Source organism: Malaclemys terrapin, chromosome 1, assembly GCF_027887155.1.
Source record: "Malaclemys terrapin pileata isolate rMalTer1 chromosome 1, rMalTer1.hap1, whole genome shotgun sequence".
Taxonomy (NCBI): Eukaryota; Metazoa; Chordata; order Testudines; family Emydidae; genus Malaclemys; species Malaclemys terrapin.
In genome coordinates this window covers 245,323,855-245,346,120 of record NC_071505.1, presented here as the reverse complement: position 1 = coordinate 245,346,120, position 22,266 = coordinate 245,323,855, and the positions used below count along the sequence as shown (strand labels likewise).

Below are 22,266 nucleotides of genomic sequence, written 5' to 3'. Positions count from 1 at the left end.
GAATTTTCTAATTTAGCGAGATTATGAATTAAATGGAGCCAGATAGGACACCAACAGTTACAGACAAAAGTTTCAATTTGAAAGAGTTCTCCCTTTGCCCTTCCCCACTGATAAGAATTTACATGAATGGCCTCTGACAACAGGAAGCCTATCTTTAGAAATACGAACATTGAAGGGTAATAAGAAAATGTAACAAAAGAGTGTAGACAAAGGGGGTTGGCAGCAGCAGAATTAGAGGGAGGAATAGAGAATGCTGATGAATCTTTTCTAACTAGATACACCATGAAACAAAACTTCCCAGCCAGAAAACTGGATCTTTACTTCTTAGATTTTGTAGTTTAGGCAAGAAGCTTATTACTTTAAATTCCTGAAAATAAGGAGATGGACCAACAGAGGGATAATTTAGGAGATTAACATACCCAATCCATTGAACTGTCTCCTTTGTTGAAATTCCCCTGAAGTATAATAAATTGATCTTGCCAAATACATGAAAACAAAGGAACTGAGCAAGTTATAGACAGGATCTAAATTATACCAATGCGACATAGGTAGAATAATGTTCTTTTCAATTTAGTCAGAACTACTATTTCACTATTAACAAGCATGATGTAGGAATAATTCAGAAAGGCCTGTGAAGGACAGCTGACTAGGTCCAGCATGAAACCCTAAACCTTGACACAGACTGGACTATGGAATTTGAAAGGCTATGGACTAGGGTTGTTTTCTAGAAGATTGTAGTTTGCTTGCCACACTGATCAGAAAGGAGGTAAAAATCTTTACAAGCAGAACTACCACTATACCAAGACCAATTCCTTAACAGAAGGATATAGCTAAGCTTATATAGATAGATAGAGAGAGAGCGCGCGCACACACAATTTGGTTCACTTCCTTTGGTCTCCACAACCAGAAACACCACTGACTTAGAGAAGGAGACCTTCTTAATTTCCCTACCAGAATACTCAAGCCATCCCCTATGGGCCTTGCTTGTGCTAGCTTACCTGTCAGCACAGATATTATTTAACAGGTGCTACAGAAAACCCAAGATTAGAGACTTCAAACAATGCAAGTTTCAGGAACATATCCTTTGTTGAACAAAAAGTTAATAGCTCCCTCCGATCAGCTCAGGATCAAGTGAAACCCATAACCACTTAAGTCAGTGTCTCCTAAAGAGTGGGTCATATTCCCTCGCCTCACTGGAAAAGGGGCATGTATGCAAAGGACTAGATGAATGACAGACTGGTAAATTTCCTCCTGAGTCTCAGCTTTTATTAAAAAAAAAAAAAAAAGGCTCTAGCTGTTATGGTTGTGAAGAAAACCTTTTAACATTAGGCAAATGCAACTGATGCAGAAACACCTGCATGGGTTTGCAGACACCCTCAAGCAACAGCTCTGAGATGTGGATTGCTCCATTCATTTCAATGAACTCAGATACCAATGATAAATAACTATGTTGACATTTAAAAATATTATTAAACTATTTCACTGCTCTAAGCAGTTAAGAAAGGAGGGTAAAATGGTAAGAAGAGCTACACCAGCATTTCCCAAAGTGGCAGATGAGGAAGAAAGACTATCCAGGTGGAAGATGTACAAATTAAGATGCTTAGGCCTTTAACACCACATAGCAAGGTTGCAGAAGGGCACACCTACTTTCATTTTTCCTGAAAGAGGTGTTAAGTTTTAAGTTACTAATTCCGAAACTATTTAAATTAATGGGGGAGAAGAGAAAACGAAGACAGAACTAGTCAGAATTTGTTTTTAAAAGAATGGTTTCTCCCTAACTTGAAGGTCCAGGCACTTTCCCTTCTATGAAAGAGCTATCAGACTACTACTAGTAGTATTGCAGTAGCACCTAGGGACCTTGATGTGCTAGGTACTATTAAAAAAAAAAACACCCAACAAAAACAGGTAGCTGCACCAAAGAGCTCATAAATACATCTTGCAAAAAAAGGATGAAAATTTCAAGTCAGGTCTTAACTAAATAAAGCAAATGGGAATTCCCTACTTCAGGAGGCTAGTAATGGGAAGAAAGAAGAGGACACAAACAGGAACTGTCTGAGGGGGTTCCAAGAATCCAAGAGACCGTCAAAAAGTAAAAAAGTCGAGTAAAAAATAAACCTAAACAGGGCCCAAGTTTGGGTATCTTTTCTTACACATATCTAGAAGGGAAGTTTGTTGACGAGCACAAAGTGACAAAGAGGCCACAGCACTGTGAAATACTAATGGAAGCTAACTGATAGAAAGACTGAAAATGCTCAATTAGCAATCTGCATGGAACAGACAGGAAAGAACCATAGGGATTATTATAGTTATACAATTTGCATAGAGGTCACACACCTTACAGATTCAAAATTAACCTTCATAAGCAAGCAAGTGGATTTTCCAAGTAATGTCACGGAAAAGACTGGTGAAAGCTGCTGCCATCCACCACTGAAAGCAATCTGAGTACACAATAAATTGCAATATTCTCACAGAATCTTCTAAAGGCCCTGAGTCAGAGCATGAAAGAGCATATTAAAAAACTAAGAGCTCCACTGTACCTTTTAAAAGCACTGGCCTGGATGGGGGCTGGTGCTGACCTGGTCTGCACTACCTTAGGAGCAAGCACATCCATTACTATACCCCTTCAGGGGCTGCAGCAGGTATTCTCTTCTGTGGCTAGCCAGTGGTGTTGCAGATTTTCAGAGATGTTAGTAGCTAGCTCTGCCCATCCTTGTACTAACATGAACATAAAACCCTAAACTATGCCCAGATCCTGTAGAGGGATGGGCATGATTCACTGCACCATCCCCTGCCCTTTCCTTACACTGTGTCCAAGAGGCTGGCTACAACTTGCTTCTCACGTCATTATGATCTGAGCTCCTATATTAAGTCTCCAAAAGGCATTTCCAGATGAGAGTCAGAGTTCTAAGTTTCCTCTAGCAGGAAGGGAAAAAGGAGTGGAGTGGTAAGCTGAATACTCCTTTATTAAGTGAGGTGGACTGTGCCTCTTACCACTGAACAGTAACTAAATGACCTGTATCAATTTCTGAATTAGCACAGGTGGCCAGGAAATAGAAGGCAAATCCAAGATTGTGGAATGTGACTGTATGCCAGCGTTCACTGGAAAACAGAAAAGAGGCCACACTGTTTCCAACTAGAAGACTTACTGGAGGCTAGTACTAAGGACTACAAGAAAGATTATTTCTTTAAAGGCGAGTCAGATTCTTGGCCATGACGCAATCAGAGGTGCCTGGTCAACTGATGAAGAGAATACTTCACACTCTCTCTCATACCTACTTGAAAAAGCAGTAAGTCTTTATAAACAACACAGATTCTAACAAGGCCTTAAAAAAATAAGAATGGCCATATAGGGTCAGACCAAAGGTCCATCTAGCCCCAGTATCCTATCTTCCGACAGTGGCCAATGCCAGGTGCCACAGAGAGAATCAACAGAACAGATGATCATCAAGTGATCCATGCCCTGTCACCCATTCCCACCTTCTGGCAAGCAGAGGCTAGGGACAGCATCCCTGCCTTCCTGGATCAAACTCTGAAGGGCAAAGAAATTTAAGAATACACGCCAATCTATGGGCAACAGGGAAGGGAGTTCTCTCAGACTTCAGGTTTCCCCTAATCTACTGTCCCAAATTTTTAGAACACTACAGAATACTCTAAAACCAAATTTTAGACATGGCTCTGACCAAACCCTGACAGGCCTGAACCCTGGGCTTGGACACCTCTTTCAAAAGAGCCCAAAGGCATTGGTTAAAGATACACTGCCATCATGCAGCTGCTGATCACTAGCAGCAGATGGGATTGCTGTACTTAAAAGTTTACAATACAGAATATGGAACCCAATCTGACAAGTCTCACAAAAGACTGTAGAGAGAGGATGAACTAAATTTCTAGAACAAAATTACAGAACTAGCCAAAGGTAATAATGTGGGACTTTAACCATGCAGACACCTGTTGGAAAAGTAACGCAGCAGAACACAAAATGCCAAATAAGTTTTTGGAATATACTGGGGACAACTTCTTGTTTCACAAGATGAAGTAATCAACCAGGGGGACAGTCCTTTAGAAGGGTTTCAGAGTAGTAGCCGTGTTAGTCTGTATCCGCAAAAAGAAGAACAGAAGTACTTGTGGCACCTTAGAGACTAACAAATTTATTAGAGCATAAGCTTTCATGGGCTACAGCCCACTTCTTCGGATGCATGTAAAATGGAACATATATTGAGGAGATATATATACACACATACAGAGAGCATAAACAGGTGGGAGTTGTCTTACCAACTCTGAGAGGCCAATTAGAATTGATTCAGATTAACAAGAAGGAATTAGTTACAAATCTGAAGTCGGAAGGTGATTTGGGAAAAAGTGACCATGAAATGATGATTTCATGATTCTAAGGAAAGGAAGGAATGGCAGCAGCAGAGTAAGGACAATGGATTTAAAAAAAGCAGACTAAAATTCAGAGAACTAGTAGGTTAGGTCCAATAGGAAAACAATCTAAGGGGGAAAAAATGTTCAGGAGAGCTGGTGGTTTCTCAGAGCCAATATTAGAAGCACAATAGCAAACTATCTTGATGTGAAGAAAAGATAAGAATAGTAAGAAGCCAATACTGCTCCAACCAGGAGCTTTTTAATGATCTGAAAAATTAAAGGAACCCTACAGAAAGTGGAAACATGGACAAATTTCTAAGGAGTAAAAAAGAATAGCAAGCATGTACATGCACAATCAGAAAGGCACAAAAGGAGTTACATCCAGCAACGGGCATAAATTTCAATAAGAGAAAATTCTATAAATACATTAGGAGCAAGAGAGAAACAAAAAGAGAAGTGTAAGTCCACTACTTGGCAGGGAAAGAGAGCTAACAGATAACATCAAGAAGGCTAAGCTGTTTAATGCTTATTTTTACTTCAGTCTTTGCTAAAAAGATTAATGGTGATCAGACACTCAACACAATTAATATTAGCAACAAGAGGGAACCAATATACATCAAAATAGGACCTTTGAGAGCTCATGGAGGACAGGTGAGTCAGATCCCAGGCTACTGGAAAAGGGCAAACATAGTACCTACCTTTAAAAAAGGTGAATAAAGAGGACCTGATGAATTACAGACCTATCAGCCTAACTTCAATACCTGGAAAAATATTGGAACAAATGATTAAACATCAATTTTTAAGCACCTAGATGATAAAAGGATAAGTAATAGCCAACATGAATTTGTCAAGAACAAATCATGCCAAACCAATCCAATTTCCTTTTGGCAAAGCTACTGACCTAGAGGATGGGGGTGTAGCTATAAATGTGATATCTTGGTTTTAATATGGCTTTTGACACAATCCCACATGACAGTTTCATAAACCAGCTAGAGAAATGTGGTCTATATGAAATTACTATAAGGTGGGTACACAACTGGTTGAAAGACCGTACTCAGAGTAGTTATCAATGATTCGTTGTCAGACTGGGAAAACGTATCTAATGGAGTTCAGCAGGGTTCCATCACTATGTGATATCTTCATTAATGACTTGGATAATGGAATGAGGTGTATGCTTATGAAATCTGCAGATGGGAAGGGTTGCAAGCACTTTAGCGGCCAGAATTAGAATTCAAAACAACTTTGACAAACTGGAGAACTGGCCTGAAATCAACAAGATGAAATTCAATAAAGACAAGTACAAAACACTATAGTTAAGAAAGGAAAAACAAAAAACAAAATCAAATGATCAACTACAAAATGGGGGAATAACTGGCTAGACAGTAGTACTGCTGAAAAAGATCTGGGGGTTATAGTGGATCACAAATTGAGTAAGAGTCAATATGGCGATGCAGTTGTGCAAAAAAAAAAAAAAAAAAAAAAAAAAAAAAGGCTAATATTGCGGGGTGTATTAGCAGGAGTGTCATATGCAAGACACAGGATGTAACTGTTCCTGTCTACTCAGCTAGAGTACTGTGTTCAGTTGTGGGAATCACACTTTAGGGAAGATGTGGAGAGAGACCAGAGGAGAGCAACAAAAATGATGAAGGCTAAGAAAACTAAGCATGTTAAGTTTGGACTAAAGAAGATTGAGGGGAAACCTGATAACAGTCTTCAAATATGTTAAGGACTGTTACAAAGAAAATAGTGACCAATTGTTAACCATGCCCACTGAAGGTGGAAAAAGTAGTAATGGGCTTAATCTGCAGCAAAAGTGATTTAGGTTAGATACTAGGAAAAACTTTCTAAATACATGAATAGTTAAAGATTGGAACAGGCTTCCAAGGGAGGTTGTGGAATCCCTAGCATTGGAGGTTTCCAAGGGACAGTTTAGGTTTACTTGTCCTGCCTCAGGCCAGGGAGCCAGACTAGATGACCTCTCAAGGTCCTTTCCAATCCTTTATTTCTCTGATTCTATGAACTTGGGCTTGTAGACAAGGACATGCTTTCCCTTCAGAGCAATTTGTTACCCAACTGACAAAGTTTTGAGGAGGGTGAGAAACACCACAAAATGCTTTCCTTAGAAGGAATCTAAATATGAAGGGGGAAAGGAGGAAGAAGAACAGTCAAGCAGAAAGATTGGGACTAATTTAGCCTTGAAAAACTACTGTAAGTTGGCCAGCCCAGTCACAAGTTAAATTCCTCAAACTTTTACTGTATTATGTATGATAAAAATGTCTTCATTAAGTTGCCTATCAAAAGGTTTACTTGCTCTAGGCAAGAACTTGCCAAGACTGGCCTAATTATTCACAAAAAACAAGTCCACACAACCCTTTTTTCTGTCCAAGAAATGGAGGACTTCTCTGAAGGAGCTCAGTCCATCTTTAGGAGCAGAATGGAAACTTAACTACAAAGGCAGCTCTAATGACATGAAGGTTCTGATTCCTTTTTGGAACATCTACCCTACTGAGAGACGCATAGAGCTGAACTGGCAAATATGACAAGGAACTTTTAGTTAACTTTAGATGTGGCTCTTTATTAAATCAGAAGGTCAATTCACTCTGTATTTAAAGAACAGTTTTGTCTGGCATCAATTTAAGAGCAACTCATCTGTTTGCAGGAATTAATGAGCAAAATTTAGGTTCTTTCTTGTGGAAATGTTTCAAGTCTGACATTGATTTCCCCAAAGACTTTACTTAAATTCTTGGATTAATGTAATGTAAAGACAGATATTTCCATTTTGCTCTGGAAAGTAAGGATGAATACAGTGGAGAGAGAAATCTCAGAAAAGAGGATATAAAAGATGGAGAAACCAAACAAGAAATTTAATTCCATGAGAAGTATAGTCTAAACATGAATAAAACTGGACAATTGTAATGTTTGCTTGTTTACATTTGACATTTCTTGAGCTATTTGGCAGCATATAGGAATTGTATACATAAACCGGGCATGTTTTTGAATTTAAACTGCTTAAATTCTCTGACTTGAGAAATACATTTATTTGTATACCTGCTCCTGAAGAGTTAAGGACAACATTCAGCATTGGATTTCTTCCCTTTCACCTGATCATTTTGCTGCATGCAGCAACAAGAGATGTCTACAGATTGGGTCCTCAGAACTGTAACTTCTCTTGGTATGATAGAGGTTTGTGGGTTTCACTCAATTGAGTTTCCATTTTCCTCCTACAGTAAAAGCACTTTACTTTTTGAAGAGCTTCATGCTGCAACTGAATTTACTAAAAAGAAAACTGATCAAATTATTTCCTGCAAGTGACCAGATTTTTGCTGTCTCAGGGAAAAGAGTGAGTTCAATAGTTGTAAGAAATCTTAAAAGATGTACCTCAAGGAATCTTCCACTTATAATGTCACATCCTTTAGAAAATAGAGCAAGTGTTTGCTACAAAAAATAATCCAACTTTTTTATATAAAAATATATATATATAAAATTCTCTGAAACTACCATTTTACAGAGTGATTATCACATCACCTGTTTTGTTAATGCCATGTGACAATCTAGGAAAATAAACCACAGTTTTCGTATATCAATGTAATACTTCTGTTAAAAAATACTGATCTCAACTTACTTATTGTTAGTTTACAAATAAAAATGTAGATATTGTAAATTAGGGTAAGCAAAAGCATGCAAATCTATAGATTCTATATCTGAATTCCTAGATTAGCATTAAAACCAATCACCGCAACAAATACCTCAACAGTATGCCTTGTGTGCAGAAAGGAAGCGATACTGAACATTCAATGCCACAACTGTAAGGTTTTCGGAGAAGCACCTGTGGCAGTTTCAGCAGTTTCTATATGGAATGCTCCCCCTTTCTAGGATTACTTGAAAAAATCAAGTCAATTCGAATTACGTAGCTGTAAAACATTGACATGTGTAGTTTTTACAGTTTCAGAATCTTCTGTTTGATTTAAACGGGCAATGGTGCATAAACAGGAAACTTATATCATAAGGGATCACATATTTGCAGGCAACATTAAGATTAAAAGTTACATTAACATACATAGAGTGCAGTAGCACGTTAGTCATTGTGTTTAAGCCATCACCATGTGACCACCTTAACAACGAGACACAGAGCCTTTCTGGCTTTTAAACATTATTACTTTCATGCTGAAGCCAATTTAATTGTCAAGTTCTTTGATGAAATTTAAATAGTATGGGCTAAAAACTACTGATCAACTCATGGCTTCAGTTACTTTAAATTTAATATGCTGTATCTCAAATGAATTAGTACTATGCTTATACAAAAGTTAGCAGAGACAAGGATTAAAAAGGATCAGAACACTATGTCCACAGTGAGAAAAATCTTTTCCTACAGACATCATCAGTATACTAGCCTAAAGTTTCTAAAGCAAAATATTTAAAATGCTAAACTTAAAATGTTTTAACCCTTTGGTGTCCAAGTACAGAAGTTGCAAAATAATTTTTTTAAATGCATGTTCTTCAGATAGTGGTAGTAGAAAAGGGAAAAACACTCTTAATTAATGGCCTTTTAGATTTGCTGGAGAAGTTGTGAAATGTTTTGGTAGAAATACATACTGGGCTTCTACACACAGACATGAGAAGTTGGTGCCAAATTTTCATTTCACATCCAGTGTCATGGTATAATGACGATTAAATGTTAATGAAAATTATTTTAAAACTTTTTAAACCATTGGCCAGATTCTCAGTCTCCCCTCACATCCCCACAAAGAGTGTGCTAGAAGGAGGAGTGGAGCGCCATTCTACTAAGGCAATTCTCATACACTAATCTATGTCAGGGCTACGGTAGCTTATGAACCATGGAGCTGTAACATTCAGAAGAAATTGACAGATTTTCCACATATGCTGTATTACACAATAAGTGTTTCCTAAGCACTGTTCAAAGACAAGATAAATGGGCCTACAATAGTTTTCAAAGTGGTAATCTGTTCACCTAAGCAATGCACCATAATGGAAAAGACTTTCTCCGCTAAAAAAGAAAAAGATCACAAAGACTTCCCAGATTGTCGACAGCAACGCTCAACAACAAAACCTTTACAGCATCACCACAGTACTTTGCCAAATTGATCCCAAGGAACATTCACAGGAGAATACTAGAAGTTATAGAGTAAAAGAGAAACCCAGGCTCCAACAGAATACCCACTTGATACAAATGCAACTGATGAAGTACCACCATTTCTGCTCTGTCAAATACACGAACCAAAGTAGATCATCCAGTTTAACATTAGCAACTCAGAAGAGAGTAAGAATTATTACTGCTGCTATTCAGGGACTAGAGACAGATTAGGAATTCAAGTTAGACTTATTTCCATAATGGAAGTGTGTTAAGGAGGTGTCATCAAAGCAGAAATTGCAAGGAGTGTTTGTTTGTGTCTATCGAAAGGCAATAAAGTTGTATTTTAAGTCTCAAACCTACTCAGGAAAGACTACTAAGCAAATAGTTCTCAAAAAAAATCAAGATAAAACACAAACCTGAGAAGCTTAGTAGTAAAAATGCTGCTGCAAAAGAAGCAGAGCTTTTACATGCCACAAAGGACAGGCTGTGCATGGTTTTCGACCATCACCTCAACACTGCTCAATATACACAGAGAAGACCATTGGCAACATATGGATAGACAGTTTAACCAAGAAAATTTCTCGTGTCAGAAAGCCTGAATCAGGTGCTGTGGAGCTCCCTTGGACAACAGCCTATATAAAAACAAGTTATACTAGAGGCGACTTTTTAATATAAAAATTGTTCTACATGAAGTAGAACAAATGATATGATTGACGTAGGTCATCTTCTTAGAGAAACTTTTCTTTAATGTCAAGTGAAAGTGAAGAAATAGATATACAATGCAAAATTGGACCAATGGCAGTTAATTACAGATCAAATGATAGATCCACTAGTTTCCACTAGCAGTGAAAGATTTTCAGATTCAGAGAACACTGGAATATCTTCTGCAACAAGATGAGTGGATGTGATTATGTACATTTAATCTGACAAAAGACCTTTTGGGTTCAAAACTAGCAAGGTTTAGGAGCAAGATTTTGATGAGCAAGAACTCTCTCATGACAAACTCAAAGAAAACCAAACCAAAAAACCTCCAAGCTCTGCCACATACATAAAACAAGACAGAAAAAACAAACTGTTCTAAAATATGAGTATTAATATACTAAAGCAATGGTTCTCAAACAGTGTCCAGTGAAGCACTTCTAGGCAGTGGGCAGATATGCTTTTGTCAGAGATAAAGCATGTCAGGTTTTTATGCAAGAGATACCTCCTGCAAACTATAATGAAGTCAGACACAAAAGGTTTTTCAGAGCCTTTTTGACCAATTAAACTTAACATTTCTATGTTTGCGTGACTGCTTCATGTTTTTCTTTGCCAGTTGTTTCTCTGGAGTAAGTTCAGTCATTATCAAACCTGTTGAGAACACCAAAATTAGAACTGCAGACAAAAATATGACAAAACCAACTTGGCAAAAACTACCTGTAGAGATTAAAGCAACAGGGGCTACAGTGAAATATGGTATGAGTTTAAAATCATACACTCAGGCAGAGGGTATCAGTAGAACAAATACAGCAAATTCTACCTCTTCTCTTATTGTCACAGGCCTATAAACAGCTAGTCAGAACCTGATTTTCATGGGCAACGGTGTATTTCCCCACCACAGCAGCTGCTAAAATAATGCCCTACTGAACATTTTCAAATCATTATTCTCTTGGTCATCCTGAGGTCTCTGTTGCAAGTAACTATCAACTTATTTTACAGAAAAGTTCCCCTGCATCTGGATTAGTCCATCTGAAGAATTGCATGTTGAGAACAAGCCCAATACGTTCCATCTTAAAGTCCATTTTCTTAACAAGGAATCCTAAAAACACTACAAGAAGCCAGAGCCATGATCACCAACATCCTTTGAAGACAGAAACCTACTACCTGCACCTTCAAGTAATCAATCCAGTAAGTATTTAAACCTCACTAGAGCCGGGGGGGGGGGGGGGGAAGCGCAGGGGGAAATCTATCAAATTACCACACAGCAGCATCTAAACTCCCTTTTCTAAGCAAAAGAATCAAGAAATGTATGAGAAACTAGCTTACAATTCAATTAGGCTTATGCCAATATACTACATCTTCTCCACTGGAGTTCCAGGCAGGTGCATGGAAAAAAAGTTTCTGTTGTTGCTTGGATGGAGAACTTCCTTTCTTCTATGGCAGGGGTTCTCAAACTTCATTGCACCACGACATCCTTCTGACAACAAAAATTACTACATGATCCCAGGAAGTGGAGCCAAAGCCAAAGCCCCACTGCCCAATCACCTTCAGTTTCTGACTTGACTACAGCTATCAATGAGTGTGACTCTCCAGCCTTAATGGACTGTGATGTAAGAAAGCTTCCAATCTTAAAGCACCCATTACTCCAAAATGAAACAGCCCCCACTTACCAGAAGAGGCCTCCAAGAGCACATTAACCTGATGGTCTGTTCTCTCTACTGAATAGAGTCAGGTTTAAGGTTACTTATTTTCAAAAACTTCCTTGAAATTGGCCTAACAAGATCCGTGTAACAAAACTGAGTTTGATTTCAATTGCATCTTCTTGATAATGTCCTAAATTACTTTAAGTAACTAAGAGGTATAGATGCCACAAGGAAGGTAAGGAATTGAGTTTGGAAAGGAGGTACCTACAAGATAGACCCTTTTCAAACTAAGGACTATGTAGTGGTTTATCATAAATATGAAACACTGTGCTAAGAAGTATTTGAATGAAAGTGAGATGGAAAATAATCAATAAGAATTAGAAGTATTTGGGCATAACAAAACTAGTAGATTCTTCTATACTGAGTGTCAGTACTGCCATGTATACTCTAGTGGAGAAGAAGTGGTGTAGGAGAAGCATTTCACATCAAGAATACTTAATGATAGCAAGCTCCCATTCAACAATGAAGGCATGATAGTTAAATTATTTGGGTAATGAAAAAAAGAATATTAAAAAAAAAAATGCAACTGTAGGCACATGCTACAGAGCACCAGGAGTCTAAGAGACCAAGAATAAACAACTTCACATACTTGAAACTCCATATACCTGCTAGGTGACAAGCACAGACCTATATGTGAAACAGGTTCCTAAATCCTGAAGTAGAGAATCCAACCAATGGAGAAATCTTGATTTTTCCCCTCAAAATTGATGAGGATCTGACTGACAGATAGAAATCTTATAACCTGATCTTTTATACTATCTAAGGTATCTGTCACCATGAAATCTAAGCATTCCTGTGGTTTCACTGTTGGAAGGCAAAATTTGGAAAAATTAAGTAATCTCTTATGGTAAAATGAGACAACCAGCATGCATGAGGGCTAAGGAAATCCTAAAAGAAGTAATAATTAAAATGCCAACTAGAATTCACCTTAAAAAGAATGTGATGATAAATGTGGCTACAGAGACTTCAGAGAGCTTCTCAAAGGATCTAAAAGAAGCTGCCATTAAAAAACCTGTTCCAGTACTTCCAAAAAAAAAAAAAAAAAAAAAAAAAAAAAAAAAAAAAAAAAAAAGGAGGAAGCAGCCAAATAAGAATAATTAAAACCTGTGGGGGGAGAGGGGGGAAGGGAGGAATGCAAAAGCAGATTAAGTCAACAGTACAAAGGTGAGGGAGGAAGTTATGATAAACTGAGGAAGTACTATAAACACCAAGCTAGTAACATAATGAAAGGACTGAATTCATTCACTCAAATGTACTCCCAATCTGTTCTGTAGCCAAGGATAAAAGATTGAGGTGAAATAGAAGTATTAATTATGTTATAACAAAGGGCCTACAGGCCTGTAAAATATTTAGTTTAGACAGACAAGGCCACAGGCCTGAAGAAACACCTGATATAAGCAAGTAACATTCATATCCAGTAACTGACCCTAGATCAGAAGTTGTCATAAGATAGAATGCTGCATCAAATATGTGTATCACATTGCTGATATTTAGGAATTATATATTGCAATGTACAAGTTAAAACTGGTTAGAGTATTTTGGGGATTTTGCAGACAAAAGGGTGTCAACAACATGCTAGCCACAAGTTATTATGGTGACTGAGTGATGTAAATCTTAATGAGGGGAATGAACAAGTTAGCCTATGATAAGTGGGGCACCTTAGAAGAAGGGTGTGGAAGTTCAAATAAGGAAAAGGGACTAAAGCACAGTGGGCATCATCATAATTCAATATAAAAGCTATATCCTGGCCTGTGTGCCTTGAGAGAAGGCAGAATGACACCCACTGGTGATGATGGTAACGATGAAGAGAAGAAAGATAATGACTGATACTTCGCGTTTCTCCGCAAAGGATGGAGTGAGTATATGAATGCTCTGATGCCAGAGGTCTTGATCATTCTGAATTATCACAAACATTCCAACCCAGTAAAGTAGGTAGAGATCTTGCTAACCGTATTAATAAAAATATTACAAAGTCAAAAGGCCCTTCCTAAGTGTAAGTATTTTTCCTCTGCACATCAGGGCTCTCATCATATTGAGAACTCTTTTCGAGCTCGAGGCTGAGCCCTGGCAAACCACAGAATGCTAACTGGGAATTAATACATAATCAATAGATCAGGCAACAATTCTGCTGAGAAAGTAGCTGAAACCTGTGTGTCAACTAGAGCTGAATGCATAAAGTATCATCATGATGTAGGTCATTCACCCAACAGAAGCAGATGTACTACTGATTTCACAGTTTCAAAAGCCACTGGTCTCATTTTGACTTTGGCTATTGACATGTCTATCTCAGCACTTCAATATCTTCCCTTGGAGACCAAATTAAGTTATCCCAAACCAGGAAGGAAAACACTTTTTCCTCTGTAACTTTTCTTTAATGGCCATAGACAACGGTACTGGCTCATCACTACCAGGCTTTGACAGCAGAACATATAAACTATTTTTCTACAAGATTTTACAGAACTCTTCTTCAAACAAATGAACCTTTCACTTGTATTTCGGTATTCAAGAACTCTGAACAATATATCTGAATATTTCAAGAACAAACATGGTATGGAAAAAAACGTGGAATTTCTTCGGTTTTGTCAATTTAAGCAAAACAACTGCCCTTAGCAAGATTTAGTGTGTTCATCTGAATGAACACGTATCAAACCACGCCATGATCTCAAGTGAAGAGTTCTCTCGCCACCATAGCAGGATACAGATGAAGCAACAATTGGCCATTGGCAGAGGGTCTCTTCCGTCAATCCAACTCAAGACTGAGTCATTGAAGTAGTACAGTGTGGCTGCTCAAATGGCAGTTGCAGAAGTCTGAACTGTTCATACAAACAGGAAAAAGAATGATGTGATCAGAAATGTGCTGATATGATGCACAGATGCAAAGTGCCAGAAATCGTTTCAAATGATCACGGTCAATAATAACAGCAGATATACTGATGTGTATTTCTTTCCCATTTATCCAACATTGCGTGTTCAGCATTTATATTTGGGTATTTTTTTATGAATGAAATATTATAAAAGTGTATTTTTAGAAGTTATCGAATAAATTTGGGTGTGGAAAAGATATATTAACAGGGCAAAAGAAAACCTGGCACCAAGAAGTCTTTTCTTTGTAGAGTTTTGTGAACACTTGCTTCATCATTATTTTTAATGTGCACAATTTTGACAAATATATAAATTGTGCTACTATGCAATTTTAATAAAAATCCAGCAGTTGTTATTGATTACTTTAAAAGGTATTATCCACATTAATAAGTCAGTTACACAGCAAACCTTTTCACTCATATGAGGACATTGTGACCACCTGCTTCCCCTCTTCAAGATTCCATAGTTAGAAGCAATCATTTCTATGGATGTAGGACATACTGTGCACAGAATATGATTCAGCTAATATGAGAAAGAAAATACCACCAAAAAAGTCAAACTATTTTCAATGGGGTACATTTAAAATTGTTTTACAATTAAAAATTTACATAGGAATGGAGACCCATTTTTTTTTCATCAATTAGGGAAATAATGCAAATCTTAGTCCAGTTTAGACTGCAACATATTATATTTATTTTATAGGAGTGGTGAACTACTACGCTGGAAATAAAGTAAATTTAGAGAACTTCAAGAAAGTAAATTTATTCAAACTAAAGTTATCATTATCTGTCCAGCAAGGATAAAATTAAATACAGTCAACATCCGTTAGTTTCCAATTTAACTTAATGAGTAATAAGAATACTGTAAAAACTTATCAAACATTGTGGTAGCCCAAATTAGCTTTTGTACTCAATTTTAAAAGAGCATTATTTCAATTATCAGGCTTTAATAAGAGATATCCTGATGAAAATATTATACTACTAATAGTAGTAAGTCCATAGTAAAACAATGAAGTCTTAGTATCCTTGTGTTACTTCCCAGGCAACACAAGTAAATGATGTGAAATTCAGCATACATTGTATACCTGTTTATATCAGGTGTCTTTATATTTGCCTATCTGCAGTCATAGCTGTATTCTCTGCATCTTCATGCAACTACAGTTTTTAGTAACAAAAACACTGTATAAAGAAATAAACAAGAATTTATTTATAGAAAACAGAATAAGTAGTGCATATTACTATGAACCAAGGGCCAAGTTCACCACCAGGACCTATGGGCACAGTTAACTAAAATCAGAGACATAATAATTGCTTTACAACATCAGTGTATTTGGTTCAATGTGTTTAATTCTGTATTTAAAAATAAAACTTCTTTTGATCCCATATAATCAATCATTTCATTTACTATATCCATGGTTGAGTTAATTAGTATAACATAGTGGGAAGAGTCCAATTTTTTCTTCTTTAAGACACAGAATAGATAAGAATAAAAATTTAATACTTAAGGTATTCTGAATTTTCAAGAGGTTACATAATCAACAAGACCATTAACTGTGGGTCCAGATTCAAACCTGGATGCCTAAAAATCAATACCCTTTTCAGATGTTTAAATATGGATATGGCTTAATTTTAGCCATTTAAATTTGAAAAACTATAAGTGAAATCCTGGCCCCACTGAAGTTAATGGCAAAACTCTCATTGAGTTTACTAGGCCCAGGATTTCACTCCATATGAAACTGATTAATCAAATTAAGGCACTGATTCTGGAAACTGATCTACAAACACAAACATGTGGGCTTACACAGAGTCCAACTGCATTCAGTTAGGGTCCATGCAGACTAACAGTCCACAGAAGCAAATGAGATTGAAAAACTGAGGCCTTAGACTATTATCCCCTCAGAGCAGGACCTATTATTTTACTGGTCTATAAAGCCCCATGAAACACCTAAAGCACTGTACAAATAATGAAATTACCAATTTTGTCTATTTGGTAAGCTATTACATCAAATTGTCATAAATCTGCACTATTTCTTTTGCACTTTAGATTACATTAGAAAGACCAAAAATAGTTTTGGCTAAAGTTAGATACCCTCTACAAAAGTTTATAGCAATATTTTGCCTACACAGCACAATGACATGTCAATATCAGGAAAGATTAATGCAATTATTTAAATTTAGAGCAGTCTTTCTTAACTGTACTGCTTGTATAAGGAAAATTCTATTAGTGCTATTAGTTTATTTTACTTCGAGAATCTTATTTATTTCAAGTACTTTATAATAAAGTTCTATACCACTTAACATTATCCTTTCGGACAATTTCAAAATCAACTGGTCACCTACTAATTGATGATGATAATTAAGGTTTCCTCAATTCCACAGTAAATTTTAATTCAAGTTTGCCTCAAGCATTCACTTTCAGATGTGTTCAGTTCAAAATGGGGATTTATAAAATTAAGTTTGATTTCAAGGAACATGTCAAAATTCTACTCAGAGTTTGCATAACAATTTTTAATTGAACACCATTATACTAGCAAGACAGTTGTGTTTAATATTATTAACCTGTAAATTATGCTTTCTGGACATTATATGGTACCGTAACAAAAAACTAATTAAGGCAGATTTCATTGATGCAGCATTACAAAAAACAGTAAGATGGAAACCAAAGGGTTAAACAAGAAATTAACTCTGATTCTTACTTCACTTATAACTCAGAGATTCACATTTCAGGTTAAAATACAAAAACACACTAATTATCATTTAAATAATAAAAGCTAGTTCTAATTATAAACAAAGTGCTAAAGTATTTACATTATTATAAGCCGTAGAGCTTATACTCAACATGTCTAGGTGAAAACTGCATCCATTTTGTCCATGCTGTAAGTTGCAAAAGTTTGTGAAATTTTCTGAATGTTTTTGCAGTACATAAACCTTTAAAGAAAAAAGTTAACAGTGCAAATACACAATATATACTAACAAAAGTTATTACACTAATAGCTGAGTGAATCTTTTTTTGGCAAATAACTTTGCTCTAGCTCTTTTGTAAATTTATTCATTAATATGATGTAAAGTGTTGTAATAGATAACTACATAACAGACAAGATGTAAAATTTGGGGGCATTTTACAGAGGTGTGATAAATATGGTTTTAATAACTTAAATATACACTCTGTTTCATATATTGCACTGATTGATATCACTTCAAGTGCAATATTTTTTATTACTAGACATGTTAAAAATCTTAAGTTTTACAATAAATGAACATGTCTAACTGAAGTTCTCTTAATAAGATGTTTGCTGTTCTGATTTTTTTCAGTTTTATTAGTATCTATGTTTGCTATCCTATGTTAGTTAGTTAGACACACAACAACCAAGCAAAAAACCCCACTTACTCTATTTGAGCTCCATGAGCTACAAGGGCACTTATGGAATCCATACTACCAGATCGTGCTGCTTTATGAATAGGGGTTTCACCAACATAATCCTGCAAAGACAGAGCACATTTTGTCAGGTATAACTGCTCCAAAAAAATAAAGTTACATTATTTCTAAACATTCAGTGTCTTTTTCCTGATATGAATTAAAGAAATGGATTAGTAAAGGTAGCCAGTATCCAATTATGAATGTGACCACTACTTTAATAGTGTTGTAAAGGTTGTTCTGGGTTTCTCTATTTTGGATGCCTCATAAGGAAACTAATGCCACGTGATTATGGCAGAAAGAGAAAATTCCTTTTTTCATAAAACACAACTAGCATGATTTCCACAGCAACTCCCAAGAGACCTGGTTCTCCTCCCAAGAAGTGGAGGTGGGGAGCTCTTCTTCCAGGGCAGAATAGTGCCCAGGGTTGGGAAGAAGCTTATAAACCAGGGGTTCTCAAGCCGGGGGGCCAGGACCCCTCAGGGGGTCGTGAGGTTATTACATGGGGGAGTTCGCGAGCTGTTAGCCTCCACCTCAAATCCTGCTTCGCCTTCAGCATTTATGATAGTGTTAAATATGAAAAAGTGTTTTAATTTATAAGGGAGGGGGTCGCACTCAGAGGCTTGCTGTGCGAAAGGGGTCACCAGTACAAAACCCTTAAGTTCACAGGAGCCAACAGTCCTTGCTACTGCCTTATGACCTACCATTCAACCCAGAGTCTCCTTATAGACCATGAGAGGGCTGAATGTCTTATTAAGAGGAGCAGACAGAGGTATGCTCCTTAAATGGGTCAAGGAATTTTTTTTCTCCTGCTGTCCCAGACAAAATTCCTCCAACACTCCTGAGACCATGGAGTGGGGTGGTAATGCCACTCTAATTACAGACATTTAGTGGATTAAGAGAACTACAGAAAATATGATCATTGTGCTTATTTACAGCATTTGTTTAATAGCAAATCCTGTACTTAAGGTGGCAACATTTAAATTATAACTATTATTCACTTGCTACTTTTGAAACAGTCTTCTGGAGCGATGAAATTATTTACAATTATATTTAACTAGAAGATGATTGGTTTGTTTTGTTAGATTATGAGGAAAAATCTCAAGCATGTTGGGATTTACATCAGACTGGAAAACACAACCCACTTGCTATTGAAAAAAGTTATTCCCCATCCCTGAACTTTAAAAAACCCCGGAATTTTGAAAACTAGCAAGTAAATTTTATTCTTTCGAAAGGACATCTGATATCAAATTTAAGGGAAAACTAATGAATTCTCCCTACCTCCAAAATCACTCTTTTTATTCGGTACAATACTCTGGATATAATACCAGATAGAATGGGTCAACAAGAAGAACCAACCTCTCTTTTCCAGTGGCCAATAGGCTGCACAGAGTACAGTTCAATGGCAAGAAAAAAGTACTTCTCATCCATACCCTTTCTATGAGTCTATTGTTACTACAAGGGAAGGCTCATCACACTAAATCAAGACAAGCAAAGCTAGTTGGATAATGAAATTATAAGTCTAGAAATTCAGTTCTTACTTTGAGCATGCTCAGTTATAGCAGATCCTAATTAAGCCCCTTTTGTGACAACAAAAATGCACATTTCTGAACAACAGCTCCAGAGGTTGATGATGGGGTAACTTTTGTGTGGGAAATTGTTCATGTCTCATTGAAACAATCATAGCACAGTCCTTCCTCAAGGTACAAGCTAACCTCTTTCCCTCATGCAAGCCTCTATTAACAGTAAAATGTGACCTCAGTGAATGCTCTACTACCCCATTTGTCTTAACAATTGAGACCATTTGGATATTAAAATGCTCACACACAACTTTTTCTTTTAAAAAATTACATTTGAAGTTAAAGTTGCACAATTAAAATAAAATTTAAAAATGAAAGTTAAAGTTCCTACAGCAGAATTAACTTGACAATATTGCACATCCTATTTGTTTTATGGTAAATATTTTACAGCATAAACAGATAGTAACCCTTTTGTTGTTGTTGTTAAAAGCGAAGTATTACAATGCAACTGTAAAATTTCTGATCCACCACTGTAGATTTTTTTTTTAAATCTGTTTATATTAATTGCCACTCCACAGCATTATAATAAATGTTTTCATTGCTGCTAGAACAGGGGTTTTCAAACTTCATTACAGCGCGACCCCCTTCTGACAATAAAAATTACTACACGACCCCAGGAGTGGGGACTGAAGTCTGAGCACACGTGAGCCCCACTGACCCGGGTGAGGTGGGGTGGCAAAGCTGAACAAGGGCTTCAGCTCCAGGCATGGGACCTGTAGTCTGAGTCCCAACATGCAGGGCTAAACCCCTCAGGTTTCAGGTGGTAGGGGTTGGGCTTCAGCCTTGGGCGCAAGCAATTCTAAGCCAGCCCTGGCGACCCCATTAAAATGGGGTTGTGATCCACTTTGGGGTTCCAACCCACAATTTGAGAACCACTATGCTAGAATATACATGGCAAATTGTTCAGCACTGAAGGAATTTATGGTCATGCTTGCTGTGCATTAATAACCACATTTTTTGCAAAGGCACAACAGTACAAACCTGTAATTATTACTGTTTGTCTCTATTACTGTTAAGAAAGTTCCAGAGTACAAGTTACCCACACAATTTCATTGCCTAATACATCCTCTAACCACAAATAAATCTTAGTCCAGCCTCACAATATAGTAATGAAGATTAACTAGCTCAGATAAAAATCTATTCATCCACCCATATTATGATGATGAAAAATGTAGGTTTTTAAAAAAGTTTAAAGAAGTCACTTGTTGAATTTTATAAGACCTTTAGCCTCGGAAGAGAAATATTATGAAAACAAGTACATCCTAAAATAATCCCAGTCAGCTCCTATTAATACCAGTTGGAATTTTGATTGAATCATGTTGCATTAACTGGTGGTTTCCATGATTTAATTAGATATGGTGGCTTGACTTACAGTTGTATGTTTTACATTCTTATCTGTTTAAGAGATGCATTGTAACAACAGAATTGTGGTCATGCTGCTAATAACACAGCAACTTGATAAAGACAGTTTTACTGAAAACAGCAGCCAAACCTCAAATCTTGGAGCAGAAAAATGGGTTATTCAAATCTTCAGTTGAGTTAAAACATATTTACTCTAACGGTCATTATAATTTCTTTATAAATCTCATTTTATAAGACACTTAATCATTAACTGTAGAAAGCATGAGATACAAATAATTAAAACTTTTCCAAACTACCCTTCATTAAGGACTATGGTCCAGAGCCACAAAGGTACTTAGGTCCTTAAGTTCCCGTTTTTAGGCCTCACTGTAACCCATAAAACTCCTGCTCAGTTGCTGCCTAACCTTGTAGGCATCTGAACTCACTCGGTGCCTAAGTTTTCAGCATAAATATTTCCTAGGTGCCTATGTTTCTGCCCATGGGCAGGTGTGCTGCTTCCTCACTTCCACCTAAGTCCAAGAGCAATCCACAAACTGGCAAAGGGAAAGACAAGTGAATGCCTATTTTGTTTTCGGGGCCCGATCCAGGTGTGTGGTACCATTCAAAATCCACCCACGTTATAACATTCAACCCAACGACTGGATTACTCAACATGGAAAGTGGGAGAACCGAGTTCAATTCCCCACTCTGAAAGGAGACACTTATTCAAATCCTACCTCTAAGCAGTGTGCTCTAACTCCAGAGCTATGGGATATTTCAATGTGAGACTACCTCAATCTCTGCTGTTGAAGCTTTGGCAGAGTTACTAGAGCAGTGGGGCTGGAACCTGGATCTCCCACCTTCTAAGTGATGCACTAAACACGAGGCTTTAGAGTCTCGCTCTCCACCCTCCCATGGTGGGTCGCTAGCAGAGATAGTCACCTACATCCAGGCTGCAGAGAGGTGCCTATCTCCATGAAAAGGGTGGAGCTTAAGAAACCTCTCCCATCGGCTTGTTTAGGTTGCTCCTCGCCTAGCCAGCTAGCTTATGGGAATCACATTCTAAGATGCCTATCTCTCCCCATTCATTGTGTACCAGGTTCAGACACCTAACTCAGGCTTTGTGGATTGCACCACTGTTCCTGTGACATCTTAGGTGCCTAGAAGTTAGGCACTGCAACGCTCAGCATCACAGCACAAGTCCCTTTGTGGA

The 22,266-nt window shown here is 37.2% G+C and overlaps 1 protein-coding gene across 2 annotated transcripts in view; it reads right to left on the bottom strand.

Annotated features, from left to right (window-relative positions):
* Positions 1-22,266, bottom strand: part of ANKRD10 (ankyrin repeat domain 10) — a 44,869-nt gene that overhangs the window by 14,743 nt on the left and 7,860 nt on the right. For both annotated transcript variants that reach the window (XM_054011326.1, XM_054011318.1), the window contains exon 3: positions 18,106-18,197. In XM_054011326.1, coding sequence (XP_053867301.1) covers positions 18,106-18,197 — 92 coding nt within the window. The remainder of the gene's footprint in view (positions 1-18,105; positions 18,198-22,266) is intronic.